Source organism: Schistocerca cancellata, chromosome 6 (assembly GCF_023864275.1).
Source record: "Schistocerca cancellata isolate TAMUIC-IGC-003103 chromosome 6, iqSchCanc2.1, whole genome shotgun sequence".
Lineage (NCBI taxonomy): Eukaryota > Metazoa > Arthropoda > Insecta > Orthoptera > Acrididae > Schistocerca > Schistocerca cancellata.
In genome coordinates, this window is record NC_064631.1 from 560,898,257 (window position 1) to 560,915,345 (window position 17,089).

Sequence of the window (17,089 nt, forward strand, 5' to 3'; positions counted from 1 at the left end):
ACTACACTGACGTAGAAAAAGGGATTAATACTATACTACAGCATTTCCCATATTTTTGTAGGTTCACTATGCTGTTTGTAGTAGCTTACCCGTACTCCTATTTTTTTATTCATTATTAAACCTACTCCTGCATTACCTCTATTTGATTTTGTATTTATAACCCTGTATTCACCTGACCAGAAGTCTTGTTCCTCCTGCCACCGAACTTCACTAATTCCCACTATATCAAACTTTAACCTATCCATTTCCCTTTTTAAATTTTCTAACCTACCTGCTCGATTAAGGGATCTGACATTCCACGCTCCGATCCGTAGAACGCCACTTTTCTTTCTCCTGGTAACAACGTCCACTTTAGTCCCTGCCCAGAGATCCGAATGGGGGACTATTTTACCTCCGAAATATTTTACCCAAGAGGACGCCATCATCATTTAACCATACAGTAAAGCGGCATGCCCTCGGGAAAAATTACGGCTGCAGTTCCCCTTGCTTTTGTAGGTATTATTACTAAAATCCTAGGCATCTGTGATATGTTCAAATGGTTCAAATGGCTCTGAGCACTATGGGACTTAACTGCTGAGGTCATTAGTCGCCTAGAACTTAGAACTAATTAAACCTAACTAACCTAAGGACATCACACACATCCATGCCCGAGGCAGGATTCGAACCTGCGACCGTAGCGGTCGCTCGGTTCCAGACTGTAACGAAGGGCTTCGCAACATACGTGCTCGGGGAGCAAGCTGTGAGCAGCAAGGCGCGAGCACGGAGCAGCGCGAGCACGCTACCCCCACTACCGGACCGGAGCGGAGAGTGGGGAGAGTCACGTGGGGCACACAACAGCTGCCGCCAGCCAATGTAAATCCGCGGCCACCTGCAGGGATATCACTCACGAATTATTACTGCGACAAATGAAACAAATAAAGCAGAATGTACACGTGCCACATAATTTTATTAACTTAGTGTATGCCTCTACATTCGTATTAATTTGTAAACTGTTACATAATAAAAGGTGTCACTGATGTGTGGGGTTCTCGGTTATCTTGTACTTTTTGCCCTTTACAATTGCGTCTATGTTCGGAGTAATTGTTCTTGTGCATTGTAGGCGCAGCGTGCCGTTTAAATTTCGATCAGACTATGCGTTTCTCAGGCGCGTCTTGTTACATTTCATTGCAGAGAACAGTTGTTCACAAACATACGTGGAACCGATCATTGATATTATTGTAGCCGCCAGTTTGTGCAAACGAGGAAATCTATCCTGAGGGAAGCCTCTGCAGAATTCCAAAATGTTCTTCTTGTTCTGAAATTTGTCTCTGTATTCTCTGTCACACTGCAGGTCAATAATTTCTAGTTGCAGCTCAGGACGAATCTCTTCAATATTCGCTGAATATGGAGAGTAGAACAGATCAAAATCACTGTCTAATGCTGTCAGATCTTGAAAGTGTTGATCAAATTCTTCCTTAAGGGCATGTGAATAATGTTCACAGTCTTTGTGAACATCTTGCATGGATGATAATGTAGGAAAATGAGCTAGATTTCCTGTTTCCAGCTGACTCACCGAAAGTGTCAATTTCATTTTAAAAGCTCGTATTCGATCTATGAAATGAGTAATTAGCAGATATTTACCTTGTAGTGAAATGTTCAAAGCATTCAGATGGCTAATTAAATCTGCTAAGAACGCGAGATCACATTTCCATGAAGGCTCTTTCAATTCGGGAACACGCATATTATTTATTTCCATGAACATATTTATCTCATCTAATAGACAAAAAAATCGATTTAATAATTCGCCACGACTAAGCCAGCGGACCTCGCTGTAATAAGGCAGGCTACCATACTGGCTTTCTACATACTCAAGAAGGCTTTTAAATTGCCTGTATTGTAGCCCATGCTTCCTTATATAATTGGTTGTACGAAAAACAACACTCATCACATTTTTTAGAGTGATACTCTTTGCACATAAGTGTTCCTGGTGGATCAGCCAGTGAACGCCCCTTGTTTCATTCGGCACGGTCAGTTTTTGCATTTTCTCCTTCAACAGCGCGACGAAACCTAATTTTTTCCCTGTCATCGCTGGTGCACCGTCTGTAGACACTGAAACTAAAGAATTCCACGACAATCCTATATTTTCAATACTCTCTTCAACACTGCTTAAAATATCACCTCCGGTTGTAGTGTTCTTCATGGCTACTACATCGAGGAGCTCCCCCTCACCTGAAGATCTCTATTAACACCTCTAATAAATATGGTAAGCTCCGCTGTTCCTGTGATATCAACACTTTCGTCCAGAGAGAGAGAATACGCTTATAAAATCTTTAAGGATATTTGCAAGCTGGCTCTGGACGTCGTCTGCCATGTCCTGTATGCGACGTATAATGGTCATGTTAGATAATGGCACAATCCGAAACTGCTCAACTTGAGATGGACACAAATGTTCCGCGGCAACTACCAAACATTCTTTTATTAAATCGCCATCAGTGGTGGGGAGCAGGGATTTTGCTAAAAGCAAAGCAATTTTGTAACTCACTCTGAGAGCTGCCTCAGTTGATTTTTCTTCGTCGTCCAGATCTTCTTCGGATAGCTTCCTTTTAAGTTTAATAACTTCCTGTGCACGATCTGGTCCATTACATTTTCCACTTCCGTAGTCTTTCGCGTGGTACGACATATAATGTCGCTGCAAATTAAATTTCCTAAAAGAATTCAGCGTTTTGTGACATACTAAACATTTTGCAACACCATCTTTTTCTGTAAACAGATACAATTCCTCCCAGTGGGGGTTGAACTGCGAAAGCATGGTTGGGGTTACACAACGGCGACTTGACATGATTCTTAACCAGCGAAGTGACTGTTAGAGCTGATCGTAGTACTTTAAACGTTACACAGTCGGCGCGAATTCAATAGACACGCTGTGGCCCTATCCAAACGTGCGCGCGCATTTCCCCTCCCTCCCCTCCCTCCCTACTCCGCGACCTTGCACCTGCTCGCGAGCACGTGCCTGAGCAGACGCGAGTACGCGCGCTCAAAACCGGCCATTTGTTAAGCCCTGCTGTAGCGCCTAGAACCGCACGGCCACTCCGGCCGGCATCTGTGGTATGTAAAATATGGGGCTTTCAAGGTCCCAGAAGGATAAAATTATGTGTCTTTTAGTCCTGCACGACAGTGCTACACTTATTCTTCCAAATATAGACTTACTAAAGTTATTCAAGTTTGCTACAATGAGCAACCCAGGACCTTCATATAACAGACTGGTTTATTTACGTATTTAGTTACATAGACCTTTTGAATTGAAAGGTTTTCATACGACAAACTTTCTCTGCTAGCCAAAAAACATTCCCTTTCTTGTATATCATTGTTTACATTTTTCCAAGAAAGGTCTCTGCTTGAAGTTTTACGCGGAAAGACGTACGGCGTTGGGGTCTCCCTGCTGTACTTCGAGGCCTGCAAGAAAGACAGGCCGCGGCGCGTTACGTCACGAAGGTAGGCCGAGCTCGCTCAACTCAGCAGCCAAACTGCGTTTCTACATCTGTTAACGCGTAACTAGGAGTGTACGTACAAACGGGAACTGCATCTTCTACTGGAATCCACTATTATGGAATCTCATTGTTATTAGTCCTACAATGATAGGAAGTCTATTGGCCTACTAATAATTTGTTACGGCTGTACTGGGGTACAATACAATTAAAATCATGCCGAAATGATTATCAGTTGCACAAGGCACCACATCTTCCATGGAAGAAAACGATTTATTGACACATAGTCAGCACGGTTTCAGAAAATATCGTTCTTGTGAAACACAACTAACTCTTTATAGTCATGAAGTAATAAATGCTAGCGACAGGGGATGTCAAATTGATTCCATATTTCTAGATTTCCAGAAGCCTTTCGACACCGTTCCTCACAAGCGTCTTCTAACCAAACTGCGTGCCTACGGAGCATCGCCTCAGTTGCGCGACTGGATTCGTGATTTCCTGTCAGAAAGTTGACAGTTCGTAGTAATAGACGGAAAGTCATAGAGTAAAAGAGAAGTAATATCCGGCGACCCCCAAGGAAGTGTTATGGGCCCTCTATTGTTGCTGATCTATATTAACGACGTAGGAGGAAATCTGCGTAACCGTCTTAGATTGTTTGCAGATGATGCTGTCATTTACCGTCTTGTAAGGTCTCAGATGATCAAAAAGACTTGCAAATCGATTTAGATATCTGTATGGTGCGAAAAGTGGCAATTGAGGTTGTAAATTCAACTACATACTTAGCGCTTACAATTACAAAGGGCAAACCAAAGACTGCGATTGATTGGCAGAGCACTTAGAAGGTGCAACCGGTCTACTAAAGAGACTGCTTGCACCACGCTTGTCCGCCCTATTCTGGAGTATTGCTGTGCGGTGTGGGATCCGCATCAGGTGGGACTGACGGATGAGATCGAAAAAGTACAAAGAAGGGCAGCTCGTTTCGTACTATCGCGAAATAGCGGAGATAGTGTCACAGACATGATACGTGACATGGAGTGGCAATCATTAAAAGAAAGGCGTTTTTCGTTGCGACAGGATTTCTCATGACATTTCAGTCACCTGTTTTCTCTTCCGATTGCGAAAACATTCTGTTGGCACCCACCTGCATAGGGAGAAACGATCATCACGATATAATAAGAGAAATTAGGGCTCACACGGAAAAATTTAAGTGCTTGTTTCTCCCGCTTGCTGTTCGAGAGTGGAACGGTAGAGAGACAGCATGAAGGTGGTTCATTGAACTTTATTGTGAATTTTATTGAAATTGTGAACTTTATTGTGAATAGCAGAGTAATCACGTAGATGTAGAATGACGATTGTTATGCAGCAGAGACTAAACGCTATAAAACAAGCAGTTATACAATTTATGTAGAGAATCGATTTTAAATTTTACTGAACGACTAGTAATCAATAAGACTTTATAATAGCAGGTTCTAGTAGAAGATGCAACACACCTTAGTACGTACACACTCAGCTGCGAAAAAACAGGTTTAGAAACGCATTTTGCCGCTGAGTTAAGCGAGCCAGCTGTGGCCTACCTTCGTGACACACGCACCGCGGGCTGTCTCTCTCGTGGGCCTCGCTGTACATGTTCTGACGTCACAGCGTATATCGCTGCGTCCACAACTCATTTCTTATTCAGTACCGAAAGTCCAGAAATTTTAAATCAAAATAGACATTTAATGGAATCGTCTCAAATTAAAATTTCGAAATTTCTGAACGCTCACCAGCGATCAGGGAGAGTGCGAGAAAGCCGTATTTGGCAAACGCTAGCGGCCATGTTGCGACCGCAGTGCGGCCGTTGAGCGCCAGTTGGCGCGTCAGCTGTCTGAATACACAGGGTAGTGGAGGAGGCAGGTGTCTCGGCGGGAATAACAGCACGGTACAGCGGCAACCCAGCCAGCCAGAGCGCGGTGTCCCGCTGTCCCCGTTTCTTGTCGGCTGCGGTCAGACCGGCTCTGTCGCGCGACAGACAACCTGCAGCATTCCGGTCAGTCGCGGCCGCGCAGCGGCTCGTTAACGTTTCACAGTAGTCACTCAGTCGCTCGTTATGGCTCTACGCCGCACACAGACCGCCGCATTTCGACCGCCGCCATTGCAGACTACTCTCCTCCGTCAATAATGAATTTTCTATCGAAGTAATCCTTACATAAGCACGTAGCTTCTTCTTCTTGCGTTACGGCCTCTGTAGGACCACGGGTAGCGCCTTCGTGGACTGCATTTTCCTCCTCTTCTCCCAGAACCTCTTCGATCTTTCTCTTCTTCTCTCCCGCTCTTCTTCCGAGATCTTCGGTTTCCGTTTCTCCTGTCGGCTCCACTGGTGACACTCTAATCTTTTCCTGTATTCTTCTCTGTCATTTATGTCCGGCATATTGATCGGTGTATATTTGTTACTCCAATTTTCCTCTCCTTCGACCCTGATCCCCAATTCCAACCAGTCCTTCCGAAGCTCAGCAACCCACTTGGTGTCTGTCTTTCCCCTTGTCCTCCCTGTTGTTTCCTACACTCTCTTCGTCATTCTGTCCATACTCATCCTAACTACATGTCAAGCAAACCTTGCCCTTTTGAATCTGATTTCCCCGGATATCGTTCTCATGTTCCAGTATAATTCTTCCCTAGGTCTTCGCATCCACCTCTCTCCATCTCTTTTGGGACCTAGTATTTTTAGGCGCTACAGTCTGGAACCGCGCGACCGCTATGGTCGCAAGGTCGAATCCTGCCTCGGCCATGGATGTGTGTGATGTCCTTAGGTTAGTTAGGTTTAAGTAGTTCTAAGTTCTAGGGGACTGATGACCTCAGAAGTTAAGTCCCATAGTGCTCAGAGCCATTTGAACCATTTTGAACCTAGTATTTTTCTCAGTATTTATAAATTCACCTAGGTATTTAAATTTGTCCACCATTTGCATAGTGCCTTCCGGTGCTTCGCAGTCTGCAGTGGTATTTAATGTCTTTGTCTTGTTATAGGCGATCCTCAGTCCTACCTTTCTGGCTACCTAACTTAAGTTGTCGAGTTTGCGTCTTCTTCCGTCTCACTATTGCTATGTCATCTGCAAAGGCTAAGCAGTCCACTTGAGCCCTGTTTTCCTTTTTATCCCCCACATGGGTCTTTGGTATTCCCATTTCCTCGTTTATTGCTCTCCACTGCCTGATCACTTCGTCCAGTGCTATACTGAACAACAATGGTGACAATCCATCTTCCTGTTTAACACCAGTCTTGATCTCAAACTCTTCTGACAGTGTTCCTCTGAATCTCATGCTTGCTTTTGTGTCTGTCAGAATTTCTTTTATGAGTTCTTGTGTAGTTTCATCAAGTCCTCTGTTCTTCAGCACGTAACTTCTTTACCAGATTTAAATTTTATTGTTATTATTATTTATTAACATTTAAGAAACCTGGTTCGTCTAAGCAACTACATAAAAATAGGGGCGGATCCACGGTTCTGTTCTGGAGGGAATTCACTCTCACTCTCTGTCTCTCGCCCCCCACCCCCCCCCCCACCCCTCACCCATATAAAACTTACTGTCACACTCACATCTGACAAGTAACCAGTAACCCTCCTCCATCTGCTTATTTAAAAGCTCTAGAAATAAAATTTACCCACGGCGATAGCAACGTAATGCTACATCGACAAAATACAACTGAGTAAGAAATGCGGACAAGATTTTAAAAATTTGGTTTTAGTGATCTAGTTTACACACGACTGAAAATTGCATGGAGAAGCAAGTCTTCATAGAGAATTATATAAGTCCTAGTGGCTGAATTTAGACAATTGTACAGTATTTGTAGAATGTCAAATTAAGATATGAGCAATCTAATAACAAGAGCTGATTCTGGAGGTAATTCTGTGGTGTGGTCGTTTTTTGGGCCCACTACTGACAGAGTTGTTCTTCAACTAGTGCAGCATCTTTACAGCAATTACATGAATTATTGTTTCGCGAGCTACTACTCTTTGTAGTTGTCGCGGAGACAATGCACACAATAGCCCGATTAAAATTACTGGATACATGACACTTCACGTGTTGTAGCTGGTTTCTTCCCATAACAGCGCTCAACGACACGTTCGAACCCTTTCGCTGTTGCCAAACTACACAATATTTGGTCAGTTTACTTCCAATTCCTTGTCCGGCTATGTTTCTTATGTTCAAATGGCTCTGAGCACTATGGGACTTAGCCGGCCGGAGTGGCCGCGCGGTTAAAGGCGCTACAGTCTGGAACCGCACGACCGCTACGGTCGCAGGTTCGAATCCTGCCTCGGGCATGGATGTGTGTGATGTCCTTAGGTTAGTTAGGTTTAAGTAGTTCTAAGTTCTAGGGGACTTATGAGCACAGCAGTTGAGTCCCATAGTGCCATAGAGCCATTTCATTTTCACTATGGGACTTATCTGCTGAGGTCATCAGTCCCCTAGAACTTAGAACTACTTAAACTTAACTAACCTAAGGACAGCACACACATCCATGCCCGAAGCAGGATTCGAACCTGCGACCGTAGCGGTCGCGCGGTTCCAGACTGAAGCGCCTTGAATCGCTCGGCCACACTGGCCAGCTGTTTCTTATGTGTTTGGATCCCGAATTCTGGGCCTGGCCCTTATATTTCGTCACACATGATATCCACACCGAAAACACACACACACACACACACACACACACACACACACACACACACACACACAGACAGACAGTTCAAATGGCTCTGAGCACTATGGGACTTAACTTGTAAGGTCATCAGTCCCCTAGAACTTAGAAGTACTTAAACCTAACTAACCTAAGGACAGCACACACATCCATGCCCGAAGCAGGATTCGAACCTGCGACTGTAGCGGTCACGCGGTTACACAGACAGACAGACATACACAGACACACACACACACACACACACACACACACACACACACACAAAACGATGCTAACGAAATGAACATGTTTCATACACAACGCTAATTGAATACTACTGGGTACTTCCGCACAAGAGGCGATTTAGTGTCACATATACTGTTGTTATAATCACAGAGATCGGCTTAAATTAGATAAGTTTCGAACGACATTGAAGCTGAATTTTTGAAGGCTACAATTAACCACTGCGACTGGGTTACTGCTCATAAATACAACACCCTCCTGCGTTGTAACGGCATACCGTAGTGGTTAGCGTGTAATCCTGACGTGTGAAGAAAGGTCGTGGATTCGAATATCATCACGTACAGCGTAATTTTTGTTTTTCTAAATCTAATGAAAAGACTATCTTTTTTATTCAATTAATTGGTTTAAATGTAATTTTTTTTGTTTCTAATAGTTCACCGGGTCATTTTCATCGTGGTAACGACTTCTTTATATACTGTTATTTTCCTTCCTATAATTCTTTGTTCGTCTGGAATCTGCACGTGTCGCCTATAATCTGTAACCAAGTGCCAACGAGGACTGCTCATCGGTTGGTAACGTGGCATCCAGTGCAGCCAGTGTGAGGATAGCTTAAGATAACAAAAGACAGAGAGAAATTACAGTTTGCTTTCACCGCTGAAACTGAAATTTTGATGCAGAAGATGGTTATGCAAACAAACATATACGAAGTTTCCCTATCTTGAGTTTGCCTTAAAAGCCGTGAACACAGCTCTTGTGATTTTAGTTCTGTCGCAGATTGTTGATCGCCTTTTTCCCCGATACATTGCACATCACGAGGCTGCGGTTAGGTTCAGACACGCGTGTACATTCAAGGCTGTAATACCCATCGTCTGGAGCAGTTCAGCCATTGGTCAATCAAAATAGCTGAGGACAGAGCCTCTCCAATTTCCGTCATATCTCGTGGCATTAGCCCCGTCTTGTATGTAAATTGAAGGGGGAGAGGGGAAGAAAGGGGGGAGGGAGGGGACCATTGCTGTCAGCTGCATCGTGACATTACGCGGAATCAGCGGCGACGAGAGAAAACGTGTACCGGATCGGGATTCGAACCCAAGATCTCCTGCTTACCAGGCAGGTGCGTTAGCGACTGCGCCATCCGGGACACAGTGTTTCGCAACTGCGTTGACTATCTCGGCCGATCCACACTCCCATCGTGAGCCACCTATCGACAGTTCCTGTCCATTTCCTCCATGTTCGCTACTCCGAGATTCCCACAGGAGATCGGAGGTATTTGTTGCGTATCCGCACTGGAGAAAGTGGATCCATTGCCGAGCTAGGACTATCAGTTAAGTGTGACGTCTGTTCTTTCGGACATGTCCGAGCATGGAGGAAATTGAGAGGGATTGCACATAGGTGGTGCTTGGTGGGGGTGTCGATCGGGCGTTAGACGTGCCGAGATAGTCAGCGCAGTTGCAATAACACTTGTGTCCCGAATGGCGCAGTGGTTACCGCACCTGCCTAATAAGCAGGAGATCCCGCGTTCGAATCCAGGTAAGGTACACATTTTCACTCGTCGCCGCTGATTTCGCGTAGTTCCCGATGCAGCTGACAGCAGTAACTCACTCCCATTTCTTTCCTTTCTCCCTCTCTCCCCCTTCAGCTCACATAGAATGTTATCACAGCTGCGGGTTCGGTGTGGTGTCTTTACATTCGGACACGTCCGAAAGAAGAGATATCACGCATTCATGTAATTGCTGCGCGTTACACATTAACAGCAGCGCCGTGTTTGTGTGTTCGCCTATAACCGGGCGCTAGCCGGTAGCCGATGGGGCAACACTGTAGCGGTAAGTGACAGACGTCAGCTATGAAGTAATTTTAATCAGACTTTCGCAACAAGGGGATCGACGTGAGTCCGGCTCGGAATAAGGCCGGTATTACACTATCAAATTTCTTTGTCAAATATCTTTGTCAAAGAAATTTGATGGTGTAATAGGGAACTTTGTAAAATGTCGTCAAATATTTGATCAAATCTAGGGCCTCGCTGTAGATTTGATCAAAGAAGTCGCTTGTCTTCTGTTCACTGCAATGTGACATGTTACCACGTGGAGCGCTAGCATCGCTGCAGCGTTCTGTCATCTGTAGTGTTTTTATAAACATTGCCGGTAAATACAATTGGTGTGTACCGACAACTACAAAATAAATAGAGATGTATGAAGCTGATGAGGTGTTTTACAACGTGAGGCATCCTGAATACAAAAACAGATTAAGAAGATTGGAGACCTAATCTAATCTAATCTAACCTAACCTAACCTAACCTCTTTCCTGTAGCAAGGAATAGGAGTGTTACAGTGAGCCTGTCTTCTGCAGATATAGCAGTTCTTAGTAAGTATTGTGCTTTGTGATATGGGGATACACTTCACTGAGCACATACAGAAATGTGTGCTCATCCATTCTTAAGTAATTGATGTACGACTTGACGTCCTCCACTATAAGCTTACGTAACAAGTTTTGTCGAATGCTTTTATCGTGTCATCGTAGTCTGCCCCCGGTAGCTGAGCGGTCAGCGCGACGGAATGTCAATCGTAAGGGCCCGGGTTCGATTCCCGGCTGGCTCGGAGATTTTCTCCGCTCGGAGACTGGGTGTTGTGTTGTCCTTATGATCATCATTTCATCCCCATCGACACGCCAGTCGCCGAAGTGGAGTCAAATCGAAAGACTTGCACCCGGCGAACGGTCTACTCGACGGGAGGCCCCAGTCACACGACATTTTTTAACTTTTATCGTGTCGTCGTAAAACCCACGGCTTCACCCAGGTACGTTTCTTTTTTTTTCCCTCCGCTTCTCTTCCGCATGTGCACACAGTGCAATTGTGGTACATGCAACTGCTGCGGTCAATAACAAGATGTTGTTGTCAGCCATCTTGAACTTTGACGAAAAATATGATAAGAGTGTAATACCCCTTTTTAGCACCACGTCAAAGATCTTTGTCAAATATACTTGACGAATATTTGATCACGTCTTTGATCAAATCTTTGACAAAGAAATTTGATAGTGTAATACCGGCCTAAAAGATGGCGTGCTACTCACTCGATTTGCCGCTCGAGAAAGTCGACGCCGATGGTCTTCTTGTAGTCTTTGGTGAAGGTGCCCTTGCAGTAGCGCTGGATCATGCTGGACTTGCCGACGGCGCCGTTGCCCACGATGACCACCTGCAAAAGAGCGAGCGAGTGGTTAGCTTAGCTTAACTCGTCAGCTGGCAGCCGGCGGCCGGGAGCCACACGGCAAGGCAGGCGGCACGAGGCTTTCTCGGAACTCGTCCAGTCCGCTCCGGGCGCCGCTGCTCGCACCGATAGCTTCTCAACCCAACACCAGTTTCTACACGCTCTACGGCGAGTTTCTCCACTTTCATGCTCGACGGGTTATAACGGAGTAGTGTTAATTCAATGACGATGCACGACGTATTCATAATTGCAATCGCTTTAAAAAATTGTTTAAAGTAATATTATTGTTGTAATAATAATAATAATAATAATAAACCCCGTGGAGGCCCGGGAAAAGAATAGGCCTTCGGTATGTTCTGCCAGTCGTAAAAGGCGACAAAAGAACAAACCACTAATAGGGCTAACCCCCCTTTTAGTGTCATTACTTGGTTCAGGACAGAACTAATGAAGCCTCGGACAAGCGCTGTCATGGTCGGGGACGACGCTTGAACCCTATGCCCGTCCACAATGGTAACGACACTGCCAGCCACACGGAAAATGATTTAAATCCAAATATGCTTCCTGCAACCACCCTAGAAGGAAAACAAAAGTGGTTCAAATGGCTCTGAGCACTATGCGACGTAACTTCTGAGGCCATCAGTCGCCCAGAGCTTAGAACTAATTAAACCTAACTGACATAAGGGCATCACACACATCCATGCCCGAGGCAGGATTCGAACCTGCGACCGTAGCGGTCGCTCGGCTCCAGACTGTAGCGCCTAGAACCGCACGGCCACCCCGGCCGGCAGGAAAACAGACAGAGGATGAGATGGTCAGATGAAGTTAACCGACACCTCATGTTATGTTATTACCATGCAACAAACTTAGGAACCAACACAACTGGAATCAAAAGTATATACAACATTTATTACCAGATACCCAGAATTAAAATTTTTAACAGAACAACGACTAGCTGATCAGATCCGTGTAATAATCAAAAATAACAGGATACCCCGGTCAGAATTAGCAAACATCAAACAACAAGTACAACAAATACTGGAACAAAATAATGTGCAATCAGGAGAAGAAGAAAATACAGCAATGGACTCAAACATCCCAGAGCAAACAAACAAAGAACAACATGCATCTATTAAACAATCAGAGGAAAACGAAATCTTAAGACAGCCGCCCGAACAAGCACAAATAGAACACGAAGTGACACACATGTTAGATATAGAAGAAAAATTTCTCTGACATATATAGAATACAAAGACACAAATACAGACATTAGACCATTCTTGCATAGACCACCAAATAACCCACAAGTCGAAACAACAATAACAACTATCAACACAATCATACACAACAAAATAAATGAAAATACAACTATGGAAGAGTTACAACTACTGGTTTATATAGGAGCACTCACTCCACTAAATATACACACTAGACAGAGATCAGAACAAACCAACACACAGAAGAAACCCACAAAACCAGCACAAACCAACACACAGAAGAAACCCACAAAACCAGCATGGCAACACAGGCTACAGATCAGAATAGAAAAACTGAGAAAAGACATCGGACAGCTAACACAATTTATAAGAAATGAAATATCAGACAAAAAACGAAAAAGGTTAGGTAAAATCCCACAGCAAGAAGCGATAGAGCAATTAGATGAAAAGAAGCAGAAATTACAAGCATTGGCCAAACGACTTAGAAGATACAAAAAAAGTGAAAATAGAAGGAAACAAAACCAAACATTCAACACCAACCAAAAGAAATTTTATCAGACAGTAGATAACACACACATTAAGATAGACAACCCGCCAAACATAACAGACACGGAACACTTCTGGAGCAACATATGGTCAAACCCGGTACAACATAACAGGCACGCATGGTGGATACAAGCAGAAACAGACACATACAAGATGATACCACAAATGCCCGAAGTGACAATTTTGCAACATGACGTCACCCGAGCAATTAATTCTACGCACAATTGGAAAGCCCCTGGAAAAGATAAAATAGCAAATTTCTGGCTAAAGAAGTTCACCTCAACACATTCACATCTAACTAAATTATTTAACAGTTACATTGCAGACCCATACACATTCCCTGATACACTTACACATGGAATAACTTATCTGAAACCTAAAGATCAAGCAGACACAGCAAACCCAGAAAAATATCGCCCCATAAAATGCCTACCAACAATATACAAAATATTAACTGCAGTCATTACACAGAAATTAATGACACATACAACACAGAACAAAATTATAAATGAAGAACAAAAAGGCTGTTGCAAAGGAGCACGAGAATGTAAAGAGCAACTGATAATAGATGCAGAGGTTTCATATCAAGCTAAAACTAAACAAAGGTCGCTACACTACGCAGACATTGATTACCGAAAAGCTTTTGATAGTGTACCCCACTCATGGTTACTACAAATATTGGAAATATACAAAGTAGATCCTAAATTGATACAGTTCCTAAACATAGTAATGAAAAATTGGAAAACCACACTTAATATCCAAACAAATTCAAATAGTATCACATCACAGCCAATACAGATTAAGCGTGGAATATACCAAGGAGACTCATTAAGTCCTTTCTGGTTCTGCCTTGCTCTGAACCCACTATCCAACATGCTAAATAATACAAGTTATGGATACAATATTACTGGAAGATACCAACACAAAATCACACAATTGCTATACATGGATGATCTAAAATACTGGCAGCAACAAATCAACAACTCACCCAATTACTAAAGATAACAGAAATATTCAGCAATGATATAAATATGGCTTTTGGAACAGACACATGTAAGAAAAATAGCATAGTCAAGGGAAAACACACTAAACAAGAAGATTACATATTGGATAACCACAGCGACCGAAAGATTCACATTAAGCAGAAAGGAAGGAGGAAGGGGATTTATCGACATAAAAAACTTACATTATGGACAGGTAGACACTTTAAGAAAATTTTTTCTAGAAAGAGCAGAAACTTGCAAAATACACAAAGCAATCACTCATATAAATACATCGGCTACACCATTGCAATTTCATAACTACTTCTGCAACCCTTTAGATCACATAACATCAAAAGATACGAAGAAAGTAAATTGGAAAAAGAAAACACTGCATGGCAAGCACCCGTATCATCTAACACAGCCACACATCGATCAAGACGCAGCCAACACATGGCTAAGAAAAGGCAATATATACAGTGAGACGGAAGGATTCATGATTGCAATACAGGATCAAACAATAAACACCAAATATTACAGCAAGCATATTATTAAAGATCCCAATACCACAACAGATAAATGCAGACAGACAAATAGAAGCAGTAGATCACATCACAAGCGGATGTACAATACTAGCAAATACAGAATACCCCAGAAGACATGACAATGTAGCAAAAATAATACATCAACAACTTGCCATACAACATAAAACAATAAAACAACACGTTCCCACGTACAAGTATGCACCACAAAATGTACTGGAGAATGATGAATACAAATTATACTGGAACAGAACCATTATAACAGATAAAACAACACCACATAACAAACCTGACATCATACTCACCAATAAAAAGAAGAAATTAACGCAACTAATCGAAATATCCATACCCAATACAACAAATATACAGAAGAAAACAGGAGAAAAAATTGAAAAATACATCCAACTGGCTGAGGAAGTCAAGGACATGTGGCATCAGGATAAAGTTGACATCTTACGAATTATACTATCAACTACAGGAGTCATACCACACAATATCCACCAGTACATCAACGCAATACAGCTACATCCAAACGTATATATACAACTACAGAAATCTGTAATTATTGATACACGTTCAATTACCCGAAAGTTCCTAAATGCAATGTAACATATACCGTACAGTGAAAGGAAGTCACGCTTGATCAAGGTCCGCGTCATTTTCCATTTTTAATCAGACATAACGTCTGAGACAGGAAAGAGAAATAATAATAATAATAATAATAATAATAATAATAATTATTATTATTATTATTATTATTATTATTATTATTATTATTTCTTTCTTTTCTTATGTCTGGTCAAAAATGACAAGTGACGCGGACCTTGATCAAGCGTGACTTCCTTTTAACTGTGTGGTAGATGTTACATAGCATTTAGGAACTTTCGGGTAATTGAACATGTATCAATAATTACAGATTTCTTCTTCTTATTATTATTATTTTCATTATAATTATTATTATACACTACTGCCCATTAAAATTGCTACATCAAGAAGAAATGCAGATGATAAACGGGTATTCATTGGACATATATAATATACTAGAACTGACATGTGATTACATTTTCACGCAATTGGGCGCATAGATCCTGAGAAATCATCTCTGGCCGTAATAACGGCCTTGATACGCCTGGGCATTGAGTCAAACAGAGCTTGGATGGCGTGTAGAGGTACAGCTGCCCGTGCAGCTTCAACACGATACCACAGTTCATCAAGAGTAGTGACTAGCGTATTCTGACAAGCCAGTTGCTCGGCCACCATTGAAAAGACGTTTTCAATTTGTGAGAGATATGGAGAATGTGCTGGCCACGGCAGCATCAGAACATTTTCTGTATCCAGAAAGGCCCGTACAGGACCTGCAAATGCGGTCGTGCATTATCCTGCTGAAATGTAGGGTTTCGCAGGGATCGAATGAAGAGTAGGGCCACGGGTCGTAACAGATCTGAAATGTAACGTCCATTGTTGAAAGTGCCGTCAATGCGAGCAAGAGGTGACCGAGACGTGTAACCACTGGCAACCCATATCATCACGCCGGGTGATACGCCCGTATGGCGATGACGAATACACGTTTCCAATGTGCGTTCACTGCGATGTCGCCAAACTCGGATGCGACCATAATAATGCTGTAAACAGAACCTGGATTCATCCGAAAAAGTGACGTTTTGCCATTCGTGCACCCAAGTTCGTCGTTGAGTAAACCATCGTAGGCGCTCCTGCCTGTGATGTAGCGTCAAGGGTCACTGCAGCCATGGTCTCCGAGCTGATAGTCCATGCTGCTGCAAACGTCGTCGAACTGTTCGTGCAGATGGTTGTTGTCTTGCAAACGTCCTCATCTGTTGACTCAGGGATCGAGACGTCGCTGCACGATCCGTTACAGCCATGCGGATAAGATGCGTGTCATCTCGACTGCTAGTGATAAGAGGCCGTTGCGATCCAGCACGGCGTTCCGTATTACCCTCCAGAGCCCACCGATACCATATTCTGCTAACAGTCATTGGATCTCGACCAACGCGAGTAGCAATGTCGCGATTCCATAAACCGCAATCGCGATAGGCTACAATCCGACCTTTATCAAAGTCGGAAACGTGATGGTGCGCATTGCTCCTTCTTACACGAGGCATCACAACAACGTTTCACCAGGCAACGCCGTTCAACTGCTGTTTGTGTATGAGAAATCATTTGGAAACTTTCCTCATGTCAGCACGTTGTAGGTGTCGCCACCACCGCCAACCTTTTGTGAATGCTCTGAAAAGCTAATC

At 43.3% G+C, this 17,089-nt stretch overlaps 1 protein-coding gene across 1 annotated transcript in view; it reads right to left on the minus strand.

Moving 5' to 3' along the window:
- The window catches only part of LOC126190844 (ras-related protein Rab-23), a 516,569-nt gene that overhangs the window by 268,245 nt on the left and 231,235 nt on the right, over positions 1-17,089 (minus strand). Inside the window, exon 3 of the mRNA XM_049931429.1 lies at positions 11,416-11,537. Coding sequence (XP_049787386.1) covers positions 11,416-11,537 — 122 coding nt within the window. The remainder of the gene's footprint in view (positions 1-11,415; positions 11,538-17,089) is intronic.